This window comes from Rhinichthys klamathensis, unplaced genomic scaffold (genome assembly GCF_029890125.1).
Source record: "Rhinichthys klamathensis goyatoka isolate OS25496 unplaced genomic scaffold, OSU_Roscu_1.1 h1tg000264l_1, whole genome shotgun sequence".
NCBI classification, from domain to species: Eukaryota; Metazoa; Chordata; class Actinopteri; order Cypriniformes; family Leuciscidae; genus Rhinichthys; species Rhinichthys klamathensis.
In genome coordinates this window covers 1,084,547-1,102,881 of record NW_026606785.1, presented here as the reverse complement: position 1 = coordinate 1,102,881, position 18,335 = coordinate 1,084,547, and the positions used below count along the sequence as shown (strand labels likewise).

At 40.4% G+C, this 18,335-nt stretch overlaps 1 protein-coding gene across 1 annotated transcript; it reads right to left on the bottom strand.

Annotated features, from left to right (window-relative positions):
- Positions 1–6,657: 6,657 nt before the first annotated feature.
- LOC130102000 (piggyBac transposable element-derived protein 4-like) lies at positions 6,658–10,477 on the bottom strand. The gene is made up of 3 exons (XM_056267885.1): positions 10,326–10,477; positions 7,410–8,917; positions 6,658–6,671 (listed from the first exon to the last, which is right to left on the bottom strand). The coding sequence occupies exons 1-3, from the start codon at positions 10,475–10,477 to the stop codon at positions 6,658–6,660; spliced, it is 1,674 nt and encodes a 557-aa protein (XP_056123860.1).
- Positions 10,478–18,335: the final 7,858 nt, after the last annotated feature.

The following is an 18,335-nucleotide window of genomic DNA, read 5'->3' as shown; positions in this document are numbered from 1 at the left end:
TTTGTTTAACTATTTTCGCTGCTGAAACAGAAAAAAAAGTCAATATTGCATCTAAAATGTAAGTGATTTGACGTGTGTGTGTGTGATTGTGTCTGTTACAGTGATTGTTTAACCCTTGTTAAAGTTTAGGCCTTGTCTTTTTGGATATATATCTTTTTATATAAAAAAATAGGCATACAACCCATATATTTTAAATGTATTGTTTGCTTTAAATTACATTAAGATTTGTATGTTTGGTAATTGAACCTGAATTAATTTTAAATGAATGTGCTATATATCAGATCATATATTTGTTTTCCTTAAAATTTAAACTAACACTAACTTTATTCTCATCTGAATGATAGATTATTTATTTCTGTATATAATAAAAACACATTTGATTTTTCTTTTTTAATCAATGTAGAATGTGTAACTGAAAAAATAAACAGATTAGGGCTCTGTTCGAGAACAAGAAATGAAAACCAATGCAATATGATGAATGTCCAAAAGATTTTTTTTGCTTTTAAACTACGTGTGTGTGTGTGTGTGTGTGTGTGTGTGTGTGTGTGTGTGTGTGTGTGTGTGTGTGTGTGTGTGTGTGTGTGTGTGTGTGTGTAAGAGATTTTGGTTGGGTGACATTTGTAGTTTACAGTTTGACAAAAGCACAATGTTGTGTTTTATTGCGATTGTACACAAATATAAGTAAACACTTTGCAGTTTGAATAATGTCCTGTATGAACAAAAGGACGGAGTATGTTTTTATGTCTACATTGTTCAATCACGTCTCACACACACACACACACAAACTATTTTTCTAATCAGATCAGGCAAATATTCTGTCTTGGCACACTTCATATAACTTTCAAACTTGTGTACTTATTTCATGTGTCCATTAAGTCCATGAGACCGTAGAGTGTCTCATTTTTCATTTTAGCTTTCAGAAGGTTGCTCACGCATACTTTGTGGTTGATATGTGCCCTCAATGCACACTTTTGCAGAGCCCACACCAATGCAAGCTCTACAGCACACATCTTCTCAAAGGTCAAAGCGGGGTTACGTTATTGCCCGTCATGCACAGTAACCCCAAAGGCACCGGGGTGGCGGTGCCACCGGCTTGTTTATATATATATATATATATATATATATATATACATATATATAAATATAGCTGCGAGCAGCGATGAAGGGCCAAAGCCGGTGGCACCGCCACTCCGGTGCCTTTAGGTAACTAAAGGCACCGGGGTTGCGGTGCCACCGGCTTGGGCCCGTAATCGCTGCTCGCAGCTATATTTATATTTATTATTATTCTTTTTCTGTCAACCTTTCGGGCACTTTTGGGGCTCTTAACGTGCTCGAAAACTCTTGAAACTTTGCACACGGGTCAGAACCCGCGGCCATCAGGGCCGGGCTGAAGCTGGTACCCGGGCGTGGCAGGGGGGCTCGACAGCGCCCCCTGGAACAGTCCGAAAACTGCTCCGAAAACTGGGTCTATAAATCAAACACGCTTGCATGTAATAATTTGAAACTCGGTACACATATAGATCTCATCGGTTCATATATCCTTCGTGCATTTACTTTTTACGCCAACCCAACAGGAAGTCGGCTATTTAGGGTTGTTTGGAAACGCATGATCTGGCATTTGAAACACTTCTCCTAGGGAATTCATTCAATCATCGCCAAACTCAGTGTGCATGAAGTCAAGACATTGAGGATCCCAAATTGCGAACGGATTTTTGATATCTCAAACGGTGTGGCCGTGGCGAGGAAACGAATTTATGGCGAATAATGGAAACAGGAAGTGTGTTATAACTTCAGCATACATTGACTGATCTTGATGAAACTTCAGCAGTGTGTTCGTTGTAAAAGGCCGATCACATGGATGTGACTATTGAGAGTCAAAGTTATAGCGCCACCAACTGGCAGCAGGAAGTGTGTCACTTTCAAAATGCTTTGAAAGCACCCTCTTATTTTTACCCGATTTGCTTCAAACTTCACTACTATAATGTAAACACTCGCCAGATGTAGACCTGTGAATGGATTCTTGATATCTTAGATACTGTTGCCATGGCAACGCATCAAACTTTAATATTCTTTTTTTATGCTTTTGAGACTCTTAGCATGCCTGAAATTGGTTGAAATTGCATGAAACTCGACAGACAGATCACATTTATTAGCCAGTAGACATGTGCAAAGTTTCAGAAACGGGCGTGGTGCAGGGACTCAGTAGCGCCACCTTTTGTCAAAAGTGGGAGGTTAGTTTTATAGTTTTACCTACAATCATAAAAATGGGTACGTAAATTGTTCGGATCAAGCCAAACAACTTTCTAATTTACAGTCATTAGCTTGGACCAACACGAAGTCAGATATTTTAGTTTGAATGTGGTTGTTTTCGAGCATTTTCTCTCCCACAAAATCATACATAGGGGCATACTGCCCTCTTGTGTCCAAAATTATATTTATATATACATATATTTGGTATGTGACTGAGGACCTACAGCTTTTAAATACGGACGTCCACATTGATAATGGGGGCGATTGCAGAGCGCTCGAATGAATTCCTATGGAAGTAGAAATTAACTAAACGTTCGCTCAGCTCTGCTCGCTCGTCACCATGGACGCGCACCGTTATGAATGCCAGTGCAGCCGCATACTTTTTAGTGTCACTTTAAAATTAGTGCAATAACGGGGCCGATTGCTTGAATTGTGAGTTCAATAGTCTATTATTTTTCACGGAAAACACAACAACAAAAGAGTACAATGATAGATTCGCCTAAATAGGGGCTTTTACATAAAATAGCCTATTCCGTCATCTTTTCAGTCAGCTCTTCACTCTCGTGATTAATGAAATTTGACTCCTGTTGCTGATATCTGCTGCAACTTTCGTTCAGCTCACAATTTAGTAAGCAAACACGCTTCAAATGTGTTTTTATTTTATTTTTGTGTATATATATGTGTGTATATATATATATATATAGCTTATGTTTCAAATATGAGTTAATTAACAATCGTTGGAAACAATGATACTTTTAATATCACTAAACCGTCATTAGGTGTCGCCAGGCGACTGTCTTAATGAGCGAGTCATTGATTCATTCGTTCAAACGATTCGTTCGAACGGCTGAGTCATTCATGAATGAGACAGATTATGGATTGGTCGTTGAATCTTTGAGTCAACCGATTCGTTCAAAATGCTGAATCATTCAGTAATGAGAACGCGTTGCTGTGAGATGCTCGATGGTTCTGCTGTGATCTTTGTTTAACTATTTTCGCTACTGAAACAGAAAAAAAAGTCAATATTGCATCTAAAATGTAAGTGATTTGACGTGTGTGTGTGTGTGTGTGTGTGTGTGTGTGTGATTGTGTCTGTTACAGTGATTGTTTAACCCTTGTTAAAGTTTAGGCCTTGTCTTTTTGGATATATATCTTTTTATATTAAAAAAATAGCATACAACCCATTTATTTTAAATGTAGTGTTTGCTTTAAATTACATTGAGATTTGTATGTTTGGTAATTGAACCTGAATTAATTTTAAATGAATGTGCTATATTTCAGATCATATATTTGTTTTCCTTAAATTTGAACTAACACTAACTTTATTCTCATCTGAATGATAGATTATTTATTTATGTATAAAATAAAAACACATTTGATTTTTCTTTTTTAATCAATGTAGAATGTGTAACTGAAAAAATAAACAGATTAGGGCTCCTAACCAATGCAATATGATGAATGTCCAAAAGATTTTTTTGCTTTTAAACTATGTGTGTGTGTGTGTGTGTGTGTGTGTGTGTAAGAGATTTTGGTTGGGTGACAGTTGTAGTTTACAGTTTGACAAAAGCACAATGTTGTGTTTTATTGCGATTGTACACAAATATAAGTAAACACTTTGCAGTTTGAATAATGTCCTGTATGAACAAAAGGACGGAGTATGTTTTTATGTCTACATTGTTCAATCACGCCTCACACACACAAACACTATTTTTCTAATCAGATCAGGCAAGTAATATTCTGTCTTGTCTCTTAAAAAAACAATATATATATATTTATGTATATATATATTTATGTGTATATATATATATATATATATATATATATATATATATGTGTGTGTATATATATATATATGTGTGTGTATATATATATATATATGTGTGTGTGTGTGTATATATGTGTGTATATATATATATATATATATATATATAAATATAGCTGCGAGCAGCGATGAAAGGGCCAAAGCCGGCGGCACCGCCACCCCGGTGCCTTTAGGTAACTAAAGGCACCGGGGTTGCGGTGCCACCGGCTTGGGCCCGTCATCGCTGCTCGCAGCTATATTTATTTTTAATTTTTCTGTATTCTGTTTTTTTACGGTTTAATATTTTTGGACTTCCATTTTAATGGATACATTCAATTTTTGTAATAAAAAAGTATTAATAGACATTTTTAATTAATTCATGTCTAATTAATTGAAACCATGAAACTTATAAAATTTTAAAATTCATCTATTAAAATTAATTAAATTTAGGGAACTATGATTAAAAAAAAAAAATTTACCAAATTTTCTTTTCTTTTTGTTTTCTTGATTCCATTTTAATGGTTTAATTTCATTGTAATAACCAATGATTTAAAATGTAATGATTTAAGCAAAACTTTCTTCAAAGGTTAAACCAACCTTTTATTTTGACGGGTTGCCGTGTAGACCTTTGAGTCTCTGTGTTTTTATGATTTGACGATAGTTTTTCTCAAATCAAGCTAAAATGCTGCTGAAGTGACTCTCAGAGCGGCTGTGTGGATAAAGTTCATGCATCAATGTCCTCATATAGGCTGAAAACATCGCGAGCGTCATGCATGCCTCAGTGTGTGTGTGAGTGTGTGGTAAATGAAACCACGTGTTCATTCAGAGACACGCAGAACATGATTCCTCTTTATGCGAATATTCACATACACTAGTCTATATCGCGATTTTATTTAAATTTACTGACCTACTTTTCATCCAAGATATGACAATTCCGTGAATTTCCGCGTTGTACAGTAAATTCCGTTTTTATGCCTGGATTCCGCGAATGAGGCTGAATCCAGTTATCTATTCGTTTGTTACTTATTGACGCGCGGACCTCCCCTTTAAATGACGCGACGCTTCATTTAAACGACGCTGTTAGAAAAGAATGAACAAATTCTGCATTTCTCAGCCACATGTAAGGGTGCGTTAAATCAGACTAAACGTATTAATAGAGCATATATTGATCTAGTGGAAAACGAATCCGCCTATTGCATTTTCTGCACATTTCGCGGCGCTCTTTCTCTGCAGCCTCAGAGGGTGCGTTAAAGTGGGCATTATCCCGTTATAGCACAGCTACTACTCTAACGAAATCCACATTTTAAGCAGTTTTTACTGTGGAATAATTGTTTTATGAAGCTTTGAACTTGGCACATTACACAAAGCACAAAGATCCGCCTATTGCATTTTCCGCCCATTTCGCGGCGCTGTTTCTCACCCGCCTCAGAGGGTGCGTTAAAATGGACATTATACCGTTATAGGACAGCTGTTCCTCTAATGAAATCCAAATTTTGAGCAGTTTTTACTGTAGAATTATTGTTTTATGAAGCTTTGACTTTTTTTTACTATTTTTTGACAAATTTTGACACTTTAAAATCACACCGCTCCGCTCCTGACCCAGGATCTTGGTGTGTGTGAGAGAGAGATTGTGTGTGTGTGTGTGTGAGTGAGATTGAGTGAGTGTGTGAGAATGAGTGAGCGTGTGTGTGTGTGTGTGTGTGTGTGTGTCAAGTCCTACTCTTTTTCGACTTCCAAAGGACACAAGGACAACTCAAATTTCCAACTCAATCACTTTTCTTTTTCTTTTGGTTTGTCAGTTGATTGTGCTGTTCAGCAAATTAGGTTGTAAACCTTTAAAGACAGAGAACAAAAGTTACAATTTTATTCAAACATTAATGCATTTTAAATTAATTAACCACTTAAGCCTTTTAGATGGAATAAAGAAATGATTTCATTAATCTTCCAAATATGTTTGTAAAGTTAACATTTTACCACTTTTAACTTTATACCATCCCTATTTATCTTATGCTCTTAATTTTTTCAAACTCAATCTAATATTATTTTAGCACAAACACAAAATAAACGAAGGAAATGCTGCAATGTGTTACTTAACATCTACACAGCAGTTAACCCTCTGGGGACCAGAGTGTTTTTGGGGCCCTTTGGATGTTTTGACATGCACTGACATTTGTGCTTTTTTCAGTTATTTATAAACATGTTAATGGCAAAGGTGTAAATTCACTCTATATATCACAAACGGGGCTACCATAATATGTGAGCAACATCTATGTACATATTTGTTTTTTTTAAGAGAATAATGTTTATGCGTGGTTATTGAAAAAAATAAAAATGAAAGTTGCTGAAATAAAACCACAAAACACATACTAAATATGTGTCCACAAGACTTTTGACTAATGGATGTTGTCGCTTCGAGTTCTGGCTTCAAAATGATGTGAAAATCACCCTGCCTGATCGTTCACATAACACAATAACATTCATTTATACTTTGTATGACAGTTTTTTGGTCAGAAGAGGTTTATGCGTGGGAGTGGTAATGGCCTATCAATATTAATGAGATTCAGACCAGGGGTGTGACAGACACTCTCCCAATGGCTAATGGCCCATCAAGTGAGGCAGCCTGAACAAAGAATGAGAGGAGATTCAAAGGTTTTCAATCTGTTTTATTGTAATTCCTCTATGTGGAGAAACTAAATGTTCTAAATTTGCTCTAAGCAAATCAAATGTGAGTAAAATAAATAAATAATCAGTCGGCTATAAACAAAGCAATTGTGAGCGATAAATAAACAAAACTAAAGGCAGGTATCTCACAGTAAATGCATATACCCCATTGATGCGGGCTCTGAGGAAATCAAATGTGAGTAAAATAAACAAAACTAAAGGCAGGTATCTCACAGTAAATGCTTATGCCCCATTGATGCGGGCTCTAAGCAAATCAAATGTGAGTAAAATAAACAAAACTAAAGGCAGGTATCTCACAGTAAATGCTTATGCCCCATTGATGCGGGCTCTAAGCAAATCAAATGTGAGTAAAATAAACAAAACTAAAGACAGGTATCTCACAGTAAATGCTTATGCCCCATTGATGCGGGCTCTAAGCAAATCAAATGTGAGTAAAGGCAAGGCACAAGTAAAGGCAGATCGCTATCCTCGCAGACCACGCCTGCTATGCTAGTGGGCTAAGGCTAGTAGCGGAAGTTCGGAAAGGTGGATTTAAGTAGTGAAATCAAAGCAATCCAATTGTTTTGAGAATACAGTTACATGTCTTGGTGCCATTTTTGAAAACAGTTCCTGTTCAACTGAAGACACAAGTGAACATTACATGCCTGGCATTTCCAAGGTGTGTCCTGCCTTTTACCAAGCTGTCCTTTGCAAAGCACACAGATCTTGCGACCAACTGTGCAAATGTTCGTTGCATCTGAGCTCAGCTCAGCGCCTGGAACCGGCACATGGTCACTACTGGTTTGTTTTGGTGCTACTTTCTGTGACACACCACAGAGCTCTGCAATAAGCTGTTCCATGAACTGTTTATGGGTCATGTTACCACATAACTCTTTGTGGATTAGGAAAGCATTGGTGGCAGCAATGTCCAAGAAGTGTAGAAAGATCTTTCTGTACCACTTCATTGTTTTGTGTTGTGCAGTGTAGTACTGTAAGAGTTGATCGGACAGGTCAACACCACCCATATGTTTGTTGTAGGCAGTCACAGGTGCAGGACATGGAAATGTCATTGTCCTCCATGTATCTTGCGTTTTCACCCTCCTCTGCACAGTCTCACCAGTATAAGCAGACTGAATGGTGGAACAGACAGATACCTCACGTGTGTCCATCCACTTCACAAATACAAGAGGTCCATCCCGAATCCACCTGATGGATCCCCTGGCAGATTTTTTTGAGAGTGAATTAGTTGTATCACGTGGGCAGTCCTTCCTGTTGTCCCTGTAAGTACCACATGCACCAAACTTCATTGCAAACAAGTCTTTTAGGAGCTTTGGGCTTGTGTAAAAATTGTCCATGTACACATGGTACCCAGAGCCTAAAACTTTACAGTCTAAAAGAGATGTTACAGCATCATATGACAGTCCATGGCCTGTGGGAAAGTTGTTCTTTCCTGTGTACACAGAAAAGTCCAAAGTGTATCCATTCGAGGAGTCTGCAAGAACAAACAACTTGAAAACCCATCTGGTTGGCTTAGCTTTCATGTACTGTGTCATGCCTGTGTGTGCTTTGCATGCCACCATTCTTTCATCCACAGCTAAGTTTCTTCTAGGATGATAAATGGCTTTACAAGCATGACGGATAGTGTCCATGAGAGGTTTGACCCTGAAAAGACGGTCATGTTCAGGTGTGCCCCTCTTTCTGTCATTCTCCTTATCTGCATCTGGGTGACTCATGTGCACATTCCATGAAATGGTGCGGTATCTCTCTCTTGTCATGATTGTGGCAGGAAAAGGCAAAGAGAAAAGACTGTCTTGCCGCCAGTAGTCCTTGATGGAGCTCATCTTCACCATGGCCATGTAAAACACCAGCCCAATGTAGCGGTACATCTCACTGATGCTGACATCAGTCCATTTAAATTTGCGGCCCTTTTCAATTGCACCAGCAGCCTGAGCATTGGTGTTGTGGCACAGATTTGACACTGCATTCTCAGAAAAAAACACTTTGAAGAGACTCTGAGGAGTGTGTGTGTCAGCAGGTCTCAGTTGTGGTCCAGGTTCCTGTGCTGGCAGGAATCTCAGAGTCTGTGGAACCAGATCAATGTCAGTCTCTGTTTTCCATGACAGAGTGGACTGCTTGTTGCTTGTTTGAATGTTTGTCTTGGCCCTCTTTGCAACAGGTGTCTGATGATCACCATCATCTTTATAGCTGTAAAACAAACAAACAACTGTGAGCATGTTTATTACACAAAAAACTGTATTTCAATCACTAAAAGTAATATTGCCCAGACAAAACCGGAATATGTAAACAGAATTATACTAATATCTGAAAGAAAGGGAATACGTGTACTTACTTGTCATTTTCAATTGTTCTCAAAACTGAACGACACCGGTTGCGTGCCCTCCTCCCAGTGTGAGTTGCAGGTGAAGGTGAGAGTGATGCTACCACATTCCTATAAAAATAATAATATTAATAAAGGTTTAACAAAGTACTATGCCAGCACATGCATAACTGATGGACAATCAGCATGTTGATAAAATAAAAAAAAAAGCTTTTATATTAACATTACCAATCACTAATTGTAATATTAGCATGCATAACAACAACAACACAATTTTTGCAAAGCCACACAGGCACATATGCATATTGTATCGTCACTAAGTAGGCCTATATAAACAAAATTGAACTAACATCTGTAAAATAGTGGGTATATGTACTTACTCTTTCTGATTTCCGTCTGTGTTGTTGCGTGCCCTCCTAGTGCGAGTTCCAGTTGATGGTGAGAGTGAGCAAGCTACATTCCTTTCAAAAAAAGTTGAAAACTTATTATCATAATTTACAGAGTAGGCCTACTATTCCAGCACATGCATAACTGATAGGTATTAGCATGCTGATAAATAAAACATATGTAACATTATCAACCAACCTCCAAATATAAATAAATATATTATCACTAAGTAGCCTATATAAACAAAATTGAACTAACATCTGTAAAATAGTGGGTAAATATCTACTTACTCTTTCTGATTTTCGACTGTGTTGCGCGCCCTCCGAGTGGCAGGTGAAGGTAGTGATGCTGCAACTACATTCCTTTAAAAAAAGTTGAAAACTATTATTACATAAATATTTCAAAGTATAGTACCATTGGCCTATAGTATGAATAACTGATGTGAAAAATGGTAGACGCATGCTGTATATGCGTGTCAATGTGCCATTACCGGAGATAGCACTAACATTAAACATTAACACATTTGCGCACTTCATCAACTGGGCATATTTACACATTTCAGCACATTTACAACAGATATTTGCGAGGCAATGCAAGCACACGCTTAGTTGATGATAATGAGGCAGCATAAACACTATAGCCTAGTCAAAATATAATCTAAACATAGATAATATTTTTTAAATATCATTTTACATATCATACAGCATTTAGCCTATAGGCTAGACAATTTAAATGGAAGTAAAACCTGCCTATTAAGTTATATTTTAAATTTCAATACTCTGAATAGGCTACTGGATGGCAAGTCTGGAAATAGTCCAACCAGTAAAATATGTACATGTTTATATAAAATAGCTTGTCAACTAATGTAAGTTCAACTAAAAGACTTACTCATCCGAAATTGTATCCATGGCTGGATCAAGTCGCTCTTCAAAATACAAACGCTCATCGTCGGAGTCCCGCTCTTCTTCTGAGGAAAATGTGAACTCTTCGTCACTGTCCAGGACGAGCTGAAGAGCTTCCGCGCCGGTGTATCGTGTCATCTTCCAAATGCGCAGGAAAGTGAGTGAATCTTATTATGAAACTTGCTGCTTTTAAGGCATTTGCCTGGGGGCGTTTCTATTTTGCATATGGCCTCAACACATTATCTTATGAATAGCGCGCTCTGCGAGTGGGTGTGAACAAATTAACGATAATGAGCTGAGACCGGAGAAACTGTACTTCTCTTTAGTTTTATACAGTTTACATTGCAGGAGAATATTTGTTTTAAATGTGAATTGTTTTATTTAAAAGTAGAAATTTAAAGCGTTCTTTAGAGGTATGTTTCATGTTTGTGTGATAAGTATTGGCTGAGTTTCCGTTAATTTTCCAGACATGTTTCAGAAAGATTTTTGCAGAGACAGAGTGAGCTAAAAGCGCACCCTGTTTATTTTATTTATTTAAAATAAAACACACGGTTTTGATGTTAATGTGAGTGTACACAAAAAAAGAAGACCCTCTATAGTTTATAATCATGTATTGATTTTATTTATATGACCATAAATGACGGAGTATTTTAAGTCTATGTTGCTGCTATGTGAAAAAAAAACAGCAAAACGCGCGGGCGCGTTTCTGGTCCCCAGAGGGTTAAACATAGCTCAAACATATTAAGCACAAACACCATGAAAGTAAATAAACATATTACAGACCATTGGCGTCTTTGGACTGAACCTACGAGTGAACTTGGAGCCTCTTCTCTCTGAAGTTTGTTTTTTTCTGACTGACTGAGAACCTCCATGCTTTTTCAGGTGCTCCAAATCAGTGACAATTATAATCAGGTGACAAGCAGCCGGTTTGCTGCTGGTGCACTCTGGGAAGTGAAGTTCTTTCATAGTCACTCCTGAGATTCAGCTCAACACCTCCCACTTGAGCTCCTGGTTTTTTCAAATCCAGAGGTCACACAAGCCCTTCACACCTCTGCTTGTTCTTCAGTGGGAAGTAGAATGACAAGGCGTCTGACATCCCTATGAAGAATTGTGGCTGGGATTTTGGTTTGAAGCTTCTTAGTTCTTTCACTGTTAGCTCTTGTGATGTGAACAGGATAGCTAGGAAAAGTTTTTACAAATGCATCTCTTACAATGCCTTTGCTGTCAGCATTTACACTGACCACTCTAGCCAGCTTGTACTGTCCCCTCAGGGCGTTTTGATCAGCCACCCAGACCACATCTCCAACAGCAACATTTCGCTCTTTGGTGTGCCATTTGCTTCTTATGAACAGATTAGGTCCAGCCAATTGGCTCCACTTCTTCCAGAAATTGCTTACCTCTGCTTGAATATGTTTAAGCCTTTTGTAAGGGTAGCCATTAAACTGGAAATCTCCAGGGTCTCCCTTTGCATTGGCACGTCCTAAAAGCAGAGAATTTGGGGTGATGTACTCTACACAGTCTTCTCTGCTTTGAGTTCTTGCATCGATGGGTCTCTCATTTGCAAGGTTGGCTGCCATGAAGAGAAAAGTTTGAAATTCTCCCCATGTGAAAACAGCATCTCCACCAAGGTTGCTCAACGCCTGCTTCACTACTTTGACTGCTGCCTCTGCTGCACCATTCCTATGGGGAGAGTCTGCAGGGTGGATCTTCCACGACCATTCTGTACCATGCTTGGCAGCTGTATCTTCAAGTTCAGACTTGTCTAGTCGGTTTAGGAATCTATGAAGCTTCTCCAGTGCAGGTCTGGCTCCCACAAAGTTAGTGCCAGGGTCTGACCAGAGTTTCCTGGGGTGTCCTCTCAGTGAAGTGAACCTTTGATAGGCTAGCAGGAATCCTTCAGATGACATGTCACTCACCACTTCAGTGTGTATGGCTCGGGAAGCCATGCAGCAGAAGACTATTCCCCATACTCTGAGTCTAGTTCTCTTCTTGACCTCATCTTTCACTTCATAAGGGCCGAACAAGTCCATGGTGGTGAATTCAAAAGGTGCAGCTGGGCCTGTTCGCTCTAGAGGCAGGTCAGCCATGATTTGTTGACACTGTTTTGCCTTGTTTTTCCTGCAGACCACACAGCTGTCAACCATTTTCTTTGCAAGTCTACGGCCTTTTATTACCCAGGCTTTCTTCCTCATCCGGAGAAGGGTTCCTGCCACTCCCTCGTGGTTTGCTTTGTGGGATTCTTGTGCCAGCAGTGTGGACACCCATGCTTCAAATGGTAAAACTGGCACTGCTGTCTTATCTTCATTGAACGTCTGAATTCTGCCTCCACAAACTAGCAGTCCAGAGTTCACATCTTTGTATACTACCAGTCTGTTCAGAGTTGTGTCTGAAAAAACTGTACCTTTTTGAGCTGCGAGGAAGAGGTCTTTGAGCGCATCTTCGTGTTCTTTGATAGTCAGCACAGCTTGCTTGGGTGATTTTACCTCCCACTTTAACTGTTTAAGGGCCCGGCACTTCCTCTTCAGCCACTGCTTGGCAGCTAGACAAACCCAGGCAACGACTCTCACCAGTTTGAACAGGCTACTGAATCTTCTTACTTCCACAAGGTCTTTAACCCAGCCAGTGGGCTTCCTTCCTAGAAGAAGAGTTGGGTTTACCACAGGTATTCCCTCTTGAGCTTCACTCTTTGGACTTTCCTGGGTGCCTTGTAGGTCTTCTTTCTGCTGACTCCTTGCTTGAGCTCTTGTTAATGCACCTGTGAATGCCTTCCTCTGGAGCTTGTTTACACTTTCTCCGGCTTGAGCTGCAACCTCTCCAGCTGATTTTATAGGCCATTTCTCCACGGGCCACTTCAGGAACTCTGGTCCATTTTGCCATATGGAATTCTCCTTCAAATCTCCAGGAGCGCCCCCTCTTGTTATGATGTCAGCTATGTTTAGATCTCCACGGATCCACCACCAGTCTTGCACAAGTCCAGCCTTCTGGATTTCACCCACTCTATTTGCAAAGAAGGTTTTGTACCCATAACTGGCTCTTTGAATGGCTCCCAAGACTGTTTGACTGTCAAGTAGATGGAACCATCTCTCGATCTTCATTCGTGCATGCTTTTCCACATACTTCCTGATCCTGGCTGCAAAAACAGCACCACAGATCTCAGCTTTTACAGCTTCTCCCTTTTGATCCAGGGGTGTCAGTTTGGCTTTTGATTCAACGAATCGAACTACAGTGCCTTGACTTGTCTCCCATCTTAAGTACATCACAGCTCCATAGGTTTTGTCACTTCCATCAGAGAATGTGATGCCCCAAGGTTTCCCTTTCCAGCCAGCTGGTGTGAGGCTCCTGTGGAATCTCATCTGTCCAAGCTGCACATATTCTTCAAAAAGTTGTATGGCTTCTTCTCTGAGGCTTTCTGAGAGAGGTTGGTCCCAGGTATCTTGGGTTAGTTTCCCACCCCCTCCCTCTTGGAATGCTTTTCTAACAAGAATTGCTCCCTTCTGTTTGGCAGGTGTAACTAAGCCAATTGGGTCGTACAGTCCAGCCACTTGGCTTAAGAGAGCCCTCCTAGTCAGAGGATTAGGTGTCCCAGTTCTCACCTCCTCCTTGAGAAGATCTTTTCCAACTCTCATTTTCTTCTTCCTTTTGGAAAAGTTAACTGAGGTTAACATGTAGAGCTTGTCTTCATCCATTTGGTAGCCAATACCCAAGGCTTTGTTGTCTTCGTCCTTCATTTGATTTGGAAGAATTAAGGTTTTACATTGTGTCTCTGTTAGAACCTCAGTCTCCATTCCTTGCCTCCCACTTTGCCCTGACCGGACCCATGGTTTGAGGAAGAAACCTCCAGCTTTCAAGATCTCTTCAACATTTGCTGTGATTTTGTCAAGTTTATTTAGGTCATTTTGGGAGGTTAAGAGGTCATCCACATAACTGTCCTCTTCAATGACTCTGCGCTCTTCCTCCAAGTGAAGAAAGTTGGGCAGGCGTGCTGTTTCCCTCATAGCCAGCTGAGCAATGCAACCAGCAGGTCTGTCCCCAATGTTGACTCTGGTAACTGCATATTCACTTATCTCTTCATCTGGGCTGTCCCTCCAGAGGAACCTGTGAAGATGCATCTCACGCTCCTCCAACCATACAGAGTTGTACATCTTTCTGATGTCTCCTAGAGATGCATACGTCCCTTCTCTGAACCTCAGCAGGACAGCTCTGATAGGGTTGAGAACGTCTGGTCCCTTCAGAAGAAGATCATTCATACTCACGCCTTTGTATTTCTGGCTACTATTCCATACAATACGAACTGGTGTTGTCACCGAATGAGGGTTTGGCGCCACCAGGTGGCTTACGTACCACACTGGTCCGTTCCACTCGTCCATGATTTTGTTGGTGAGTTTTATGGCTGCGCCTCGTTCGACCATTTCATGGATCTGGGTAGCATATGCGACTTTCCAGTCTGGCTCTCTGCTTAGTTGCTTTTCCATCCTTAAGAAACAAGCCTGGACTGCACCTTTGTTGTTTGGGAGAGAGGCTGGATCTACTGTCCAAGGATACTTTGCATCCCAATGTGGAGCTGGTGTGTGAGAATCCCCCTTCTTATAGGTGAGACCTCCTTCAATGATCTCCAGCTCCCTCTCTTCTGCCAGGGTCATTTCTTTTCCTCCTGGTGGACAGTTTCCACATCGGCATCCTCCACATCTTGGCTCACATGCAGCCCCGATGCTGTCCCAGTGCCACCACTCAAGGAACTCACGGTTACTGGCAGCTGTAAATTTGGTCTGAGCCACATCCTCCTGCTGTAACTGGGCTGTGTCCATTGTTGGACTTGTGATTTCTTGATATTTAACTGCTGCTGTCCTCATGGAAGTGTGTTTTGGACTCATATACTGCAACCTCCACTTCTTCAAATAAGTCGGGATGTGCTCCACCCACTGTCTTCCCCAATGGTCCCTCCCACAAGACGAGGTCTCCGATGATTTTTATCCTCTGAGGAGCGAGTCTTCCCTCTCGGTGGCTAATGAGAAGTTCAACCTCTTCTGGCCTTTCCAATTCTTTAAGTTTGACTTCTGGGAAGAATTTTCTCAACTTCTCAGGTTCAATTACTCGATGCACTCTGGCAATTTCGTCCAAGCCGTAGCAGACCATTTCATGAGCTCTCTCCGTTCCTTTAGGTGTTTTGACTCTGACTTTGAGTAGATACCTTTGTGTGTTCACCTCCATGGTCATACCACCAACCCCATGCACAACTAAAGTTATCTTCTCATGTCTTAACCTCAGTCTTTCAGCAGCCTTATGGGTAATGTAGTTTGTGTCTGAAGCAAGGTCAATTAAAGTCCCAATCTTCTGCCCTGCGTTTGCAGTGACTTGCATCAGCATCATGATGACAGGAAGTTCAGAGAGCCTATTCCTCTGCAGTAGCTCAGACTGGTCTGAAGCATCGAGTGTCACTGCGGTTTTGTTGGTGTTGGTGAAAGCCTTTCTGCATCGATCTGCCATTTCTGGGGAGAGTTCAGACAAGATTTCCTCCTGTTCCTCTGTTAGTTTGCTTTTACCTTTGCGGTCTCTTCCACTCATTCTCTCTTCCCCTCTTTTGACTTCTTTTGGGCAGAGGAAAAAATGGTGGTCTGGGGCACCACCTTCCCTTTTACAGTCTTTATTTCTGCATAGGAAAGTGTCTCTGCAGTAACCATCCTTCTCATGGCATCCGAGACATTTTCTGCATGCTCCCAGCTTTCTCAATACAGCTGTCTTTTCAGGTAGCTTAAGTTTTTTTAACTTTCTACAGAAGAAGATTTTGTTGTTGTGCCCACTATCACCACAGACACCACATACCTCATCAAGCTCTTCTTTCTTTGTGGTTTTTGTTGAGGCAATCCTTCTGTCATACCTCTTTTCTGATCGATCTGATTTTTCCACCTTCTTCACAGTTCTGAGCTGTTCAAGTCTCTCTAGTATCTCTTCTTGGCTTTTCAGGAACTTCAAGAGCATGATAAAGTGGTTGTCTGGTGTGACATTGTTTCTGGGCTCAACCATGAACATCACCCAATCTCTCTTAATAAAGTCAGGCAACTTGCTTTCAATGGTTTTAATTACCAGTGGGTTATTTATGGCTCCAGAGTTTCCTAACTCTGTGAGATCCGCTAGGGCCTTCTCTACTGACTGTATGAGGTCAATTACCTTTCTTGGCTGGTTCCCTTTCACATGTGGCATCTTCTCCAGCTCTTCAAGGATTTCCACTGTGATAGTTGACTTATTTCCATATCTGTTCTCCAGGACTCTGAACATGTCATTGGCAGTGGTGTAGGTTGAAAGTCTGAGATCTTTTGAGATTTTGTCATCCACACTCTCCAAGAGTTGAATTTTCTTAACTTCAGTTGAACCGGATGGCTCTCCCTGCTTTTGCAGGCTTTCCCAGTCTTTCCTCCATCTGTGATATTCTCTCTTGCTTCCATTGAAGATAGGTAGAGAGGTTGGCTTGATTCTCACTATTGGTGTGGATGTTGCCGGTTGGGGTAGTCTCGCTCCTGTGCCTTGCCCATTGATCGTCCGTACAGTGGCAAATTCAGCTTTCCTTAACTCAAGCCTGTAGTAAGATGCTCTTACGTCCTTGACTCTTCCATCTAATTCATCCTTTAATTCTACAGGGATCCATCTCTCCCATGTTGACATTGCTGAGATGGCCTCTTTTATTCTCTTGTCCAAGAGAGCGAGGTGCACTTCATAGCCCTCTAAATTGGCACTTTCCACAGGTACATCAGCTGCTTTATCATTGGCTTTCTCTGCTTCCAGGATTGCCTCAAGAAGTTCATTCCTTCCATACCTCGACCACAGGTTTGTTTGAACAATGCCTCTTACTTCCATCAACTTTGTCTCACCTTCAATTACAGATTTGTCAATGTCAGCCTCTTGCTGTTCATCAAGACTTGCTTCCTTATCCTCAATCTTAATGTCAGCCTCCAGTCCAATCCTGTAGTCATCATTGGCATCGAGCATCTTTCTGAAACAGTCTGAAAGCTTTGTGAATTCCTCTTTTAACTCCATTTGAAGCATCCTGCTTGCTCCTCTTGAAATGAAGTTGGCTTGTCTGGTGAAGCTGCTTTTTGCAGTGGTCCTCTCCTTTTTGAGTTGCTGGACCGACTTCCCCAGGACATCTTCCGCCATCTTGACTTCCTCTGCATCAACAGCTTATTTCTGGACCTGAAGCCGTTTATCCTCAGGGCCAGGCCGCTCCGCGTGGTTTACAACTGTCAAGTCCTACTCTTTTTCGACTTCCAAAGGACACAAGGACAACTCAAATTTCCAACTCAATCACTTTTCTTTTTCTTTTGGTTTGTCAGTTGATTGTGCTGTTCAGCAAATTAGGTTGTAAACCTTTAAAGACAGAGAACAAAAGTTACAATTTTATTCAAACATTAATGCATTTTAAATTAATTAACCACTTAAGCCTTTTAGATGGAATAAAGAAATGATTTCATTAATCTTCCAAATATGTTTGTAAAGTTAACATTTTACCACTTTTAACTTTATACCATCCCTATTTATCTTATGCTCTTAATTTTTTCAAACTCAATCTAATATTATTTTAGCACAAACACAAAATAAATGAAGGAAATGCTGCAATGTGTTACTTAACATCTACACAGCAGTTAAACATAGCTCAAACATATTAAGCACAAACACCATGAAAGTAAATAAACATTACAGACCATTGGCGTCTTTGGACTGAACCTACGAGTGAACTTGGAGCCTCTTCTCTCTGAAGTTTGTTTTTTTCTGACTGACTGAGAACCTCCATGCTTTTTCAGGTGCTCCAAATCAGTGACAATTATAATCAGGTGACAAGTAGCCGGTTTGCTGCTGGTGCACTCTGGGAAGTGAAGTTCTTTCATAGTCACTCCTGAGATTCAGCTCAACAGTGTGTGTGTCTGTGTGTGTGAGAGATTGTGTGTGTGTAAGTGAGATTGAGTGAGTGTGTGAGAATGAGTGAGCGTGTGTGTGTGTGTGTGTG

Bases quoted from the DNA above. Each gene is read 5' to 3' on its own strand.
- LOC130102000 (XM_056267885.1), bottom strand. From the start codon at position 10,477: ATGACACGATACACCGGCGCGGAAGCTCTTCAGCTCGTCCTGGACAGT. The intron at 8,918-10,325 runs GTAAGTCTTTTA...TTTGTTTTACAG, and splicing joins ATGGATACAATTTCGGATGA to CTATAAAGATGATGGTGATC.